Source organism: Vitis riparia, chromosome 10 (genome assembly GCF_004353265.1).
Source record: "Vitis riparia cultivar Riparia Gloire de Montpellier isolate 1030 chromosome 10, EGFV_Vit.rip_1.0, whole genome shotgun sequence".
In the NCBI taxonomy this organism is placed as follows: Eukaryota; Viridiplantae; Streptophyta; class Magnoliopsida; order Vitales; family Vitaceae; genus Vitis; species Vitis riparia.
This window is the reverse complement of record NC_048440.1, coordinates 18,341,224-18,353,592: the sequence shown is the minus strand read 5'-3', so window position 1 is coordinate 18,353,592 and position 12,369 is coordinate 18,341,224. Positions and strand designations below refer to the sequence as shown.

The 12,369-nt window shown below is 36.7% G+C and overlaps 2 protein-coding genes across 2 annotated transcripts; one reads left to right on the top strand and one right to left on the bottom strand.

Moving 5' to 3' along the window:
* Window positions 1-395: 395 nt before the first annotated feature.
* Window positions 396-4,538, top strand: LOC117924177 (serine carboxypeptidase-like 31). Its single transcript, XM_034842757.1, has 10 exons — window positions 396-663; window positions 1,299-1,406; window positions 1,569-1,664; window positions 1,862-1,954; window positions 2,041-2,123; window positions 2,377-2,664; window positions 2,910-3,040; window positions 3,232-3,327; window positions 3,411-3,516; window positions 4,062-4,538. The coding sequence occupies exons 1-10, from the start codon at window positions 429-431 to the stop codon at window positions 4,206-4,208; spliced, it is 1,383 nt and encodes a 460-aa protein (XP_034698648.1). The 5' UTR covers window positions 396-428; the 3' UTR covers window positions 4,209-4,538.
* A 3,142-nt stretch (window positions 4,539-7,680) lies between these two features.
* Window positions 7,681-12,036, bottom strand: LOC117924274 ((E,E)-geranyllinalool synthase-like). The gene is made up of 12 exons (XM_034842869.1): window positions 11,721-12,036; window positions 11,147-11,339; window positions 10,759-10,979; window positions 10,536-10,659; window positions 10,348-10,460; window positions 10,034-10,263; window positions 9,466-9,584; window positions 9,268-9,366; window positions 8,931-9,149; window positions 8,680-8,809; window positions 8,346-8,591; window positions 7,681-8,270 (listed from the first exon to the last, which is right to left on the bottom strand). Exons 1-12 carry the CDS (start codon window positions 12,034-12,036, stop codon window positions 7,776-7,778), a joined length of 2,505 nt encoding a protein of 834 aa, XP_034698760.1. The 3' UTR covers window positions 7,681-7,775.
* Between the last annotated feature and the right edge of the window lie 333 nt (window positions 12,037-12,369).

Sequence of the window (12,369 nt, the reverse complement as noted above, 5' to 3'; positions counted from 1 at the left end):
AAACTAAAGGAGCTGAGACGTATTAGGAAAAAAAAAAAGGGAAAGAAAGAAAACATTTCTGGATGTTGTTATCGTGATTATACTTCAACAACCCACAAAAGAACTGGTAGCTCCACCCAACCTCGCTCATGCAGAAAAAGCCCTTCAACCGGCCTCAAATCCACCTCACATGCCATATAATTGTCGACCCAATAAAAGAGAGTTGCCACGTAGGAATCTTCTTTCATATTTGATTTAAAAATTGATTTATTAATCATGGATTAGCGGATACAAGTAGTTCCATCAGTATATATATAGGCATGTTGATCTTGGTGTATTCCATCCTGGTGTAGGAACTTGTCTCTAAATTGTTGATTTGTCCTTTAATGGATTTTGCACTGCAGGTCATGGTTTTCCTCACTTTTCTGGCCCTTGTTTCTGTATTCTCTATGGAGCCTGTTATGGCCGATAGACATAGTCGACAATGGACTAATGACAAGGGATTGAACTCATTGGGAAATGAGGATCTTGTAACCGACTTGCCTGGCCAGCCTGCTGTCGATTTCCGGCACTATGCTGGGTATGTAACAGTGAATGAAGAGAATGGAAGGGCGCTCTTTTACTGGTTCTATGAGGCCACAACTCAACCCAATGAGAAACCTTTGGTGCTGTGGCTTAATGGAGGTGAGCATATACAATATTCTATTATCTCTCTCTATCTATCTCCCTACATGTATATATTTATATAGGTGGCATTACTTGGAGACATCAGACATGCCGTGTAATTAGTTCTTCTGCCTGGTGCCCTTCCCCATTCTGGTAGTCTATCCATGGTGACATCTATAATGAATTAGGAGATGCCGGAATAACAAGTCCGACTGGGTCTAAAGCAAAAGATGCACAATTGAACATGGTGTATCGTTCTAAAATCTGCAACATTTGGTGGGAAGAAATTTTAATCATCTTTTAGTAACCTTTATGGTCATCCAGATTCCAATACCAACCTTTTGACCACGACACATACATACACACACAAACACGTGCATACACACGGCCACAGACATGTTCCCATATAAATTTTTTTATGCTGCTTTGTCTTTAGACAATCCCACATATTAAACAACAAGCCTTTCACCAATAAACATAAGGTTCTTTTTTCAAGGGTGTATTTGTGATTATCCCTTTGATTAGTTATCTTTTGGTGGAGGTCATTCTTTTTCGTCATTTACAACTCATCCAAAGAGTTCCCATTCAACAACTCCATTTGATTCCTTGATTCCATGTCTGCTAATAAGGTGACAAGATGCTTTATGTTTCAGGTCCTGGGTGCTCTTCTGTGGGATATGGTGCAACACAAGAAATTGGTCCTTTTATCGTGGACACTGATGGCCATGGACTTAAATTCAATCCCTACTCATGGAATAGAGGTATGGGATATTTATGATCACAAGTAACTGTATTCATTTGCCTGTTTACCCATTTCCAAGAATATTTAGTCCAAATAATTTCATACCCTCACCTCAATATAGTACTACACCATGATGACCACAAAACTTACAGTAAAGATTCCTTTTTTCTGTGACATGCAGAAGCCAACATGTTATTCCTGGAATCTCCTGTTGGAGTTGGCTTTTCATACTCAAATACAACTAGTGACTATGAAAAGCTTGGGGATGACTTTACAGGTCAGATATAAGCAAATTTCCAAAGCATATGAAAATAGCTATACTTGTAATTAACTTATTCTTTTGCTTCTACACATTTTGCAGACATGTATCTATTTATCAGATATATCTCTACACATATTGAACATTTTCAGACCATGTGATTTTTAATCTAATTATTCTGCATCAACTTTTGTTCTGTGGACTGTTTATATTAGCAAACGACAATTATGCTTTCCTGCATAAGTGGTTCCTCAAGTTCCCATCATACAGAAAGCGGATATTTTATATTGCAGGGGAGAGCTATGCAGGTATTTCACCTCAACAACCCTTTTCTACATACATGTTGATTGACATCCTAGTAATAACCCCACTAGTCCACCACTTGCATCAACAGGAAAATATGTTCCAGAGCTGGCTGAGGTCATCTATGACAAGAACAAGGATCCTTCTCTTTTTATTGATCTCAGGGGTATCTTGGTAATGTTTTTAGACCTAATCTTTACCCACTACTCATGGATCTCTTTACTAATCTTTAATTGCTCTCATTGTCCATGATTCCATTTTATGGTTATTGCCTTCATTCCCTCACATCATCTTTTGCTGATTTATCTTGCATAGTTTCAAATAAAATTCTGTAAGAAGCTGTCTCCCATCACTGAGTTTGTCATTTTTATTCGAATTGATCATGGTTTATTAGCAATCAATTTATGGTTACTTTGTTGAAGCACAGTTGGGTAATCCTGAAACATGTGATGCGGATGATTGGAGAGGTCTGGTGGATTATGCTTGGAGCCACGCTGTGGTGTCAGATGAAACTCATAAAATTATCAGAGAAAACTGTGATTTCTACAGCGAGGATCCATGGAGCAACGATAACTGCAGTGACGCCGTGGGTGAAGTACTTGACCAGTATAAGCGGATAGATATCTATAGCCTTTACACTTCAGTCTGCACAAAAACTTCAAAACGTTCGGATGACAATTCCATGCAAGTACTCTTTAAGCGAACATCTAGGATGGTGAGTGATCAGTCAAATTTATTCAATTCTGTTTTTGCTTTTTCAGTATGGCAGCAATTTTCACTTCTTTGAAGTGGTCAGATAACTGGGCAACAATCCTTTGAGATATCAAATTATATTTATGGATGACCTATTTTTACCAAATTCCAATTTGGTGAAACAAAAAGATTCTGATGTGTAGAAATTTAGGCACCTTCAATCTATTTAATTTAATTTTTGTAATGGTGATGGGATTTGTTTCCTAGATGCCAAGGATCATGGGTGGTTATGATCCATGCCTTGATGACTATGCAAAAGCTTTCTACAACAGAGCAGATGTTCAGAAGGCCCTCCATGTCAGCGATGGTCACCGAGTCAAGAACTGGAGCATCTGCAAGTAATGAAGTTTCCCTTTCCCTGCTTCTTTCTGATGGCTTTCATATCATTTAACCACGTAGCAGCATCCACAAGGGCAGATAGGGAATTTAATTAATCGACTTGGAACTTCAAAGTATTGAGGAAAAGTGCATAGAAATATATGGTTTCTTTAGTAGTAGCTGAACAGTTTGCTTTATTGTCTGGGTGCAGTGCGGATATATTTGTTAACTGGTCACAATCACAGCCCTCTGTTCTTCCCATATACCGGAAGCTTATTGCAGGAGGACTCAGAATATGGGTTTACAGGTACATGTTCCCCCCTCATACCAGCTTCTAGAGATTGCGTTGAATGTTCTTTTGATCTTTAACACATTCTTTTCTGGTCTCAGTGGAGATACAGATGGAAGAGTTCCTGTGCTCTCCACAAGATACTGCTTAAGTACTCTGAAACTGCCTATCACTAGGGCATGGAGGCCCTGGTACCACCAGCAACAGGTAATCCCTAGACTTAAATATGTAATTTCTAAAAATTGCAAAAACAAAAAAAAAAGAAAAAAAAAAAGATAGAAAAGTTGGGTTAATAGATTTTTGTTCTAAACATGGACTAACAATTCATGTTTGGTAATATTGTGAAGGGCCTGAATTACATATAATCAAGCTTCCTAGAGTTCTCAAAGATTGTGTCATGCTAATAATAAAAAATCAGTTGGTTGCGTCACTATATGATGAGTTCTTCTTGTTGGATTGATTGTAAAAAATTCAGACAAATATGAACGGTGTTAGCATTTAAGATCATCAAATTCTTAAATTTCTTGGATGGTACTGGAAAAAAATTTCAGGCTGACTGTATCAATAAATCCCTTTGAAGTCTGCTGATTGAATTGTACTTTGACATTCTAAATGGAACCCATTTTTCTTGATGCAAAATTTAATTTAAAGCAAGCCCCATTATTCTTTTCACCACTTACTTTCTGTATGTGCATCGAATGAAGCATGAAGTACAGTTTTTACTAATCAAAGTGGAGTTTCATTTGGTTCAGGTTAGTGGGTGGTTTCAAGAATACAAGGGCCTCACATTCGCCACATTTAGAGGTGCTGGTCATGCTGTTCCTGTCTTCAAACCAAGCGAGTCACTTGCATTCTTCTCAGCCTTTCTCCAGGGAGAATCTCCACCTTGTCAAAGTTAAATCTCCACTTTCATTTCTCCTGGCTGCAACTATGTTCACTGTGGTTTGTTTTACGCAGCAGAACACAGCCGAAACAGAAAATAACAAGGCGTATGAATGTTTTTTTTTTTCTTGATTAAATATAACTATCTTTTTCCTTCTTTTTTTAGCCTGTTTGGCTGCAAAGAAAGTAGAGGACAAGAGATTTACTTATCCGCAATCATGTAGCTAAAAGATTCCAAATCCTCTCCATTCCTCCTCGCTTTTGTACTTTGAGAGATGTATACTGAAGTATAGGTGCAAGACTATGTTTTCACTGAAGATATATAATAAAAATGGCGACTTCATATATTTTCTGTTGTTTGAATTAGTAGGATCATTTATAAGCTTCCCATGAATGGTGAATCATGTGTTTCAAAGAAAGAGTGAATGAGTCTTAAGACAATTGTTTGTGAGGACTCTTGCCCTCAATGGTGTGTATTATGTCACTATTGTCCTTGTATGTATAGAACGCATGTACTACGTGGTACAGTGGATGATCCGACAGAAGTGATACACATGCCTCTAAAGGTCAACTCTTAGCCATCTATGCTACAAATCAAGTGATTGAAGTGTCCACTCTCAATGAGCTGTGTGTCACCGAAGATGTATCCCTTAGAAAACCTCTTTATTAGATAATATTCTTGCTGTAGCTGCTCAAGACTTTTCCATTTCATCCGTGGAACAAAAATTTGAGGAAGCAAAGTGACGCAAATTAAAGGAAAATTATGTAAATGGTCAAATTCTACATGAGAGGGAGCTTGTTGCGGGACTTTGTCTATTTCCCTTCACAAAGTGGGGGATAATATCTAAAGTTGATATTCAACCCTGATATGGGAGGTGCAGGGACCCCTCCCCTAATGACACGTGACGCGCATCTCTATCCGGAACAACTCCATTCGGACTCCTCCAAGAGGACACGTGGCGTGCTCCCCTATCCGGACTCCTTCAGGGAGAAGCACACGACACTTGCGAACATCGCATCCAGACGATAGCATATCCCTATCTGGACATGCCCAAATGGTACCAGGAGGGCAACGTCCTAAGCCTTAAGGCCTACAGGACCCAAGTTCGAATCCTGGGGAGATCACTCTATGATGCCCATGACTGGCACAGAGCCAAAAAAATACTCTGCGGCCCTGCCCGGACAAAAACAAATGACGTCCCAACAGGAGGGACTCTATTTGATCTCTCAAAAAGCATCAATCCCCAAACTTATATGAGATTCTATCTATAGAACCCTAGAAAATGTGTAAATACACATATTTTAAAGTTTATAGGATCTATTAGGATCAAAACAAATAATGTCTATACATATTTAAAAAAAAATCATAAATAAAACAAAAAAACAAAAGAGTTTATATCAACAAACCAAGACATCTCACCCTTCAATCTTACGCTCTTGTGATTTCCCTGTGATAGAATTTTGAATGATGTTTTGATTTTCTTATTTATTTTCTTTGTTTTTCAGGTACAATTAAAAAATTTGAGTGTTTATTAAATCTATAGAGAAGTGCAAAACATGTAATTTTTCTTAAATTCACATTCATTACTTTGAAAACTATGTTTAAAGGATATGTTTTATAATTAGTTTGGTAAGTCAACATCGATTAATATGTAATCCGAGAAAAATTTAAATTTAATACTGATAATTGTTTCTCTCGGTCAGACTGTACAATATTTTGATTCTTTTACAGGTGGTATTGATTCTATCCAAATATAACAAAATTTAAAATTGGAGAAATTTTGATGATTTGGAAAAATATCTAAAGTATATCATGATGGGTATTTTCCTTGGAAATCTCTCATATTGGAGACATTTGGTGAAACCAAGAAAAAAACCTGCAGAATTATAAAGAAAAAGTTCATCTCTTAAAAAGTTTACATATTAGATTATATTATTAATAAATGTTTACATATTTATAAAGAAAATAATAATTATAATAATTAAATGAAGAAAAAAAAATAAACACCTTATTCTTTGATTGGAAAAATAAGGAAAAAAAGGGTTTATTTATTTATTTAAATCCCCCTTTTTTTAAAAGGAAACAATAAGAAAAATGTGTTTAGTTATTTGAATCTTTGTATATACTTGTTTAATAGGTTGGACTTGAGAGAAATGTATTATTGTCATCCTTTATTTCTTAATAAAATATTTTCTAAATAAGTATCTCTTAAAATAATTTAAGAGATACTTTTAAAATATAAAATTGATATTATTTATAATAAAAATATAATTATATATTTTTTTTTGCCATTATATATAAAAAAGTGGGCAAGTACTATAATAACCAAAAATGATTTGAAGACCGAAAATGTATTATTTTTTTGGGAATTGAAGTCTATTAAGAAGAAAACATAGTGGTTAATTGTCAAAAAGTCTGTTAAATATATCCTCAAAAAGCTTGGCATGGTCGGTTACAATCCTGCATCTACCCTTTCTTTTAATCATGAATGAAAAGTTGAAGAAGATTCATGAAAGTGACTTCAGAAGCCTTGTTGGAAATATCCTATATCTCATTGCAATAAGACCAGGCATCATGTTTGCAACAAGATTGTTTTTAAGATTCATGCACTCTTCTAGTCATGCACATTTTGGAGCAGCAAAAAGAGTCTTGAGATATTTGTAAGGTAATATAAAACATGTAATAAAACATTTCAAGAATATTTATGATAATGATTGGGGTGGTTGGGTTGATAACATGAAACTTGGGTCTTACAAAAGCAAGGATAGATGGCTCAATCCTCTACCAAAGCAAAGTACATTCCAACTTGGTTGACAACTTTTTAAACCATATGATTGAGAAGAATTTTAGAAGATATTAAGGAGAAGGAAAATGGGGCAACAAAGCTACTTTGTGACAATAAATCTATTATAACCATGGTAAAAAACTATGATTTTCGACTAGACATATTAAAGTAAAATATTATTTTATTAAAAGAACCATTTTAGGTGGGATTCAATTGATATACTCTAAATCAAATGAGCATGTAGTTGATTTCTTCACTAAATTAAAGCATTACTTTGGAGAAGTTTGTCCATTTTAAAAAGCTTTTGGAAGTGGAATCCATTTTATTAGAAAAGCTATTTCAGATGCTGAGATTCAACTGATGCACCGTAAATCAGAAGTGCAGGAAGCTGATACCTCACTAAAAGCATTACCTTAGGAGAAGTTTGTCCATTTCAAAAAAGATTTTGGGAGTGGAAGAACATGGCATCAGGGGGGAGAATGTAACATAATGTGACTATGCCATGTTTGGGTTGCAATTATGTAATAATTATTTTTTTGTTTTTTATTGTTGAGTGGTTGGTATGCTTCCACGTGGAGAGATTTGCTCAGGTTAAATTCTCTTTACATTTGGTTTTGTAACTTGCACTGTACCAAAAAAAAAAAAAAAAAAAATTTGAAAGATAAAAAGGTATCCTCTGTTTTTGGTGGACTGTTTACTCTGTTTTTTGGTTGAAACTACAACGCGCCAGCACGTCTTGCTAGGATCCGTGTCAGCTAAAGACATTAGAGCTGCATACGTTGATTTATATAAAAAGACTCAAACGAAACATAGTTTGAGATTCAGGGAGATGGGCACTTTCCCACAGCCGTCTCTTATTTTGGGAGGAATCCGGTGCATGATGAAACTGGGTTTTACCCGAGGTTTGTAGGTTTGATCAAAGCAAGTACTGCTGATCTTTGAATTTTCCTTCTTTGGTCTAGCATGATATGGCAAAAGCTTCAAGGGCTTTGACGTTTGAACTTTCAAAGGAATATAAATGGCCCTATTAATGTCATGAAGTAATTCAGTGTTGGAGTCGAATCGATTGCTAGAGTTGTAACACATCTGAAATACTTTGAAACATGATAGGTGAAGCTGCTTGCATGGTTTAGGCAAATCATCTAAGTCATCCATTAAAGCATGTTCCAGTAATTCCTTCCTCTTCTCATCCAATATGGCTTTCGTGAAAGAAATTGAATCTTCAATGGTTGCCTTTGGGTTTTCTTTCAAGTGGAGTAACACAAAGTTCAATTTCCCTTCCTCTTGCTCCTTCTGTCAGAACTCATGGAGTATTAGCTTCTCATAAAATTAAGGATATATTAACATAGAGGTCCAAATAATAATCACCTGGTAGCTTTGTGTATCGTTCAACAAACGAGCTACAACCATGAGCAATTTTGTAATGCTTCCATTCTGAAAATGCTTCAGTTTGCATTCCGGTGAGCCTGGGTTCAGAAAACAAGAAGCTGGAAGGACCATGGTCTGTGTGGCAACGGAGATCCTGGCATTATCTAGGTATTCATGCTTTGATGGAATATATCCACTTTTACTCCACTTTGTTTCCAGCAACCATGAGGCAAATGTTTCATACCACTTCATACAAAAAGCACATTTCAGGATTAATTAGTGGATTACATATGAAAGAATTAATATAATAATGTTGATTAATTGGAGAGATTACTATATCTTGAAGATCTCCTGTAATGTCGTTTCCTTGTTGATGAAGGTGCTTTGCTGCCATACCACTCACAAGGTTGTCCAGGGCAGCGAAGATAGTCTTGCTGTGGCTGCTCAAGTCCTTACCATTCCATCTGTCATATCAAAATCGGAGGAAGTAGGATTAACATTACTTATACATATACTGTAGAACCGAATTAAATTAATGAAAGCAACTTGTTTCCCTTACTAGTTCATATATATATATATATATACCTTCGAACTGCTTCAGTGAGGCTTTCCAACTCGTTCAGTGAACCTTTGGTATCGAAAAAATCATCTGCAACTATGATCAGTATTCCACTCTTTGCAACTATCATTCTCACTTCAGAGTCATGAGGCAGGAAACTACAAGCCACAGCCACCGCAAAGTAACAGTAGGTTGTTTTCTCTCGACCAAATCCCATGTTACTAAGGCCCCAGTCCTCACACCACCTACAATTTCTATGTACTCAGATGCTATTGAGGAAATTAATACATAGATATTTTCCAGGCTACATCTACAAACACGTGTGCATATATCCAGCTAGCATCTGACAAAATTGTATAATACCTTTTCAGCTCCTCCAGCTCACTCTTATAGATTGCCTGGCGAAACTCATAATTCTTCACTGCTAGTTGCATTAGAACGTCATTATGAAAGCAAGATAACCTGGTTTTATTGAAGTTTGCTATGAGATGCTGATGATATATATATACCTTTTACTGCAGGTTTTCAATCAATTCTAACTTTCACCATCTTGATATATACCTGTAAAATGAGGCCTTGCCAGTCCATTGAGTGTTGATTTCACATAATTGTTCAATGCACATTCTATGATCCAGGTGATCCAACCGTGCCATCCAAGGAAGATCTAGCTCATTCTCAATCTATGTGCATGGCATAATGCAGTCGTATCAGTATGATTATTGTTGATGGTATTAGCAATTGAATATTTCTGCCCCATGTGTCTTGGTTGATACTGGGGACAGAAAAGACCCAACAAAAAAGGCCTTTGCCTTTTGCATTGGGACAGAAATTCAACCTTTTTTTTTTCTCCACTTTGGTTAAGTCAATTTTTTTTTTTTCACAAATGTAATGCAAATTCACCAAAATTTCCAAATTATTCCTCCAATAGTATCTGGAAAGACAGTAAAAACCACAAAAAAAAAAAAACAACAAAGGTAAAGCGGAGAAAAAGATATATGATATATTTATCTTGTTAATTTTTGGCCCAAATTTCTGAAATTACTGTGGTTAATGAGTTCACCAAATTGGGCCCAGGTTGACATATGTTCTAAGTTACTGCTAATGGCCATTGAAGAGAATCGAAAACTACCAGTGCATGAAAGTTGGGGAACATAGCAACATTATCACCTCTGATTCCCAGTGATAATGTTTTCTTAAGTAACTTCCGTGCAAATGATCTGGCCTCCTGAAGTTCATATTCCCCTGAAAAGGTAAGGTCAGTGGCCCTATAAACATTATACATTACACTTGAGAAGTATTCACAGTCCTCTTCCATGTGTGTTAGAATGTCTTGATGATTTAAAAACCAACAAAAGCTCCCTGCAAAGGCAAAAACATTTATATAGTTAGCATAACTAGCTTCCGTTTATGTGTGTGAATATAAGGATGGACCAAAATTCCTACATGGAGAAACATGATATCCATGCATCCGCAGAAGTCGGAAAGCTAAAGCGTCCCTGTATATTTGAACTGGCACCAAACTCTGCTGCGGCAGCTGCTCTTGGCTCATGTAATGGCTGAAATTTCGTACGACAAATTAAAAAAAAGCTATTTTCAAACATGAACTCAATGGTAATTAATTCGATCGGTACCTATAAACATGTTCTAAAATATTTTCAATCTCTTTATGGAAATGATCGGCCAACCCAAGCTTCTGTAAATGGTCGACCATGATAAGCTGTATAAGCTGTTCATCCATGGGATACATTGATGGAACTGCATCAAATAGTAAAGTTAAAAATCTAGTGTCTAAATGAATCCTGCATACTAATTATTTAGTTTGGTGGATATAAAGAGTTAGAGAACTTCTCTAACCTCCATGAGGAAATCTTTGAACAAGAGCTTGCAGGTAATTCATACACTTTCTGTTTCGGGTAGTAATGAATGCACAAACTGTGGCAGAGGGAGATTGGAACATGGAGCCGTCCTCACTCAAATGCTTCACTATGTCTTCTTCATCGATACCATACCACAAAGGCAAGGTTTCAAGGTATGACAGTAATGGGGGATAATGGTACTTATCAACGAGTTCTTCCCTGCAAATGCATGTACGTACGTGGGTTTATTCTTTATGTACAAAATCAAGATTATTTACAGAGAGTGTCTGGTTGGAGAAGCGTTTCAGTCAAAATGATTGAAAACAAAAGACTAGTACTAATGCTTTAAAAATTAAACACCTATTTCTAAATGCAAAAACGCATACCTTTCCAGAATCCGTTGTCTGTGGTGGAAAATATTTGTCAGAACTTCTTCCAACTCATCTGAGAAGACAATCTCTAAACCTGTTTTTTGGGCAAGTTCAATCATTGCAGGCAAAACGATGGCAAACCAACGAGGACAGCGGCCATGATTTTCTGCGAGAAGCTTCTCTGTGTTGTCATGGATGAAGGCCAACCCTGAAGTATGGAAAAAAGGTAATCACACTTCTATCAGTCGGAGTACAGAGCCTATATTCACTTAATAAGAGAGATAATTTTTTTTTAAAAAAAGAAGAACTAAAAAACATAAAAGAAAACTATATTAACTTGCCATAAAGTGAACAAAATGATGAGTAAGAAAGACACAATTATAGGACACCGCACGCCTTTCCCAGACTTTGCCTCCTTTTGACCAATTATTACCTGGTATGTATAGAAACGTATTTATATTTATTTCTGCAAGCCGCTTAAAGTAGCTTTAAGGCGCATTCATGCTACCTTCTACTGGTGGAATGACTATGACACAGTGAAAGATTCAAAAAGAAAAAGGTGGCAATGTATTAATAGCCATGGTAGTACCTCTCTCCAAATTTCCACTCCCAACACCCCAAGTTTTGAGTGCAAGCATGCAGGCAAGAGTTGCAGGAAGACAATCAATGGTGGGATTGCCATATCCATCCGACTCTCCCCAGAACCCACCTTCTCTCTGGTTATTCACAACCCAATTCAAGCATTCCCCGAACATGGGCCGTCCATCATTCCCACCTGGAACCATGGCTAGCCATGCAGTGTCATAAGCAGAAGGGGAAACAAAAGAGTAGAGATCAACAGATGAGAACATCTCATCCTTGATCTTCCTAAGTAGAGCTTCAATTATGGAATGCGATGATTCCATTGAAAATTAAGAGATACAAAAACACAAGTATCTTTTTCTAGCTACTAATGTGCGCAGGAGTGAAAGCATCGACCTTGAGCAAGCTACTTATACTGTTACATATTTTGTGGCTGATTCATTAATGGTGACATATACCGTAGCGTTCATACGGTGGCCCGTGATCCAGGACATTCATGTACCGAGAATTTTCAACACATCTGGCTGGTACAGTAGCACTGGAGACGTGTAGACTTGAAATTCACGCGATGCTTGGGCTTTTCCTTTTTTGGACAAGGCAAGTGGTTGAAAAACCTTGTGAAGCACGAACCTTAGGGTGTCCCTTTCTCCCATCCA

Bases quoted from the DNA above. Each gene is read 5' to 3' on its own strand.
- LOC117924274 (XM_034842869.1), bottom strand. From the start codon at position 12,036: ATGGAATCATCGCATTCCATAATTGAAGCTCTACTTAGGAAGATCAAG. The intron at 10,660-10,758 runs GTTAGAGAAGTT...TATTTGATGCAG, and splicing joins TCAAAGATTTCCTCATGGAG to TTCCATCAATGTATCCCATG. The intron at 8,271-8,345 runs GTGATTATTATT...GAGTTCTGACAG, and splicing joins ACGATACACAAAGCTACCAG to AAGGAGCAAGAGGAAGGGAA.
- LOC117924177 (XM_034842757.1), top strand. From the start codon at position 429: ATGGAGCCTGTTATGGCCGATAGACATAGTCGACAATGGACTAATGAC. The intron at 1,665-1,861 runs GTCAGATATAAG...TGTTTATATTAG, and splicing joins GCTTGGGGATGACTTTACAG to CAAACGACAATTATGCTTTC. The intron at 3,517-4,061 runs GTAATCCCTAGA...CATTTGGTTCAG, and splicing joins CCTGGTACCACCAGCAACAG to GTTAGTGGGTGGTTTCAAGA.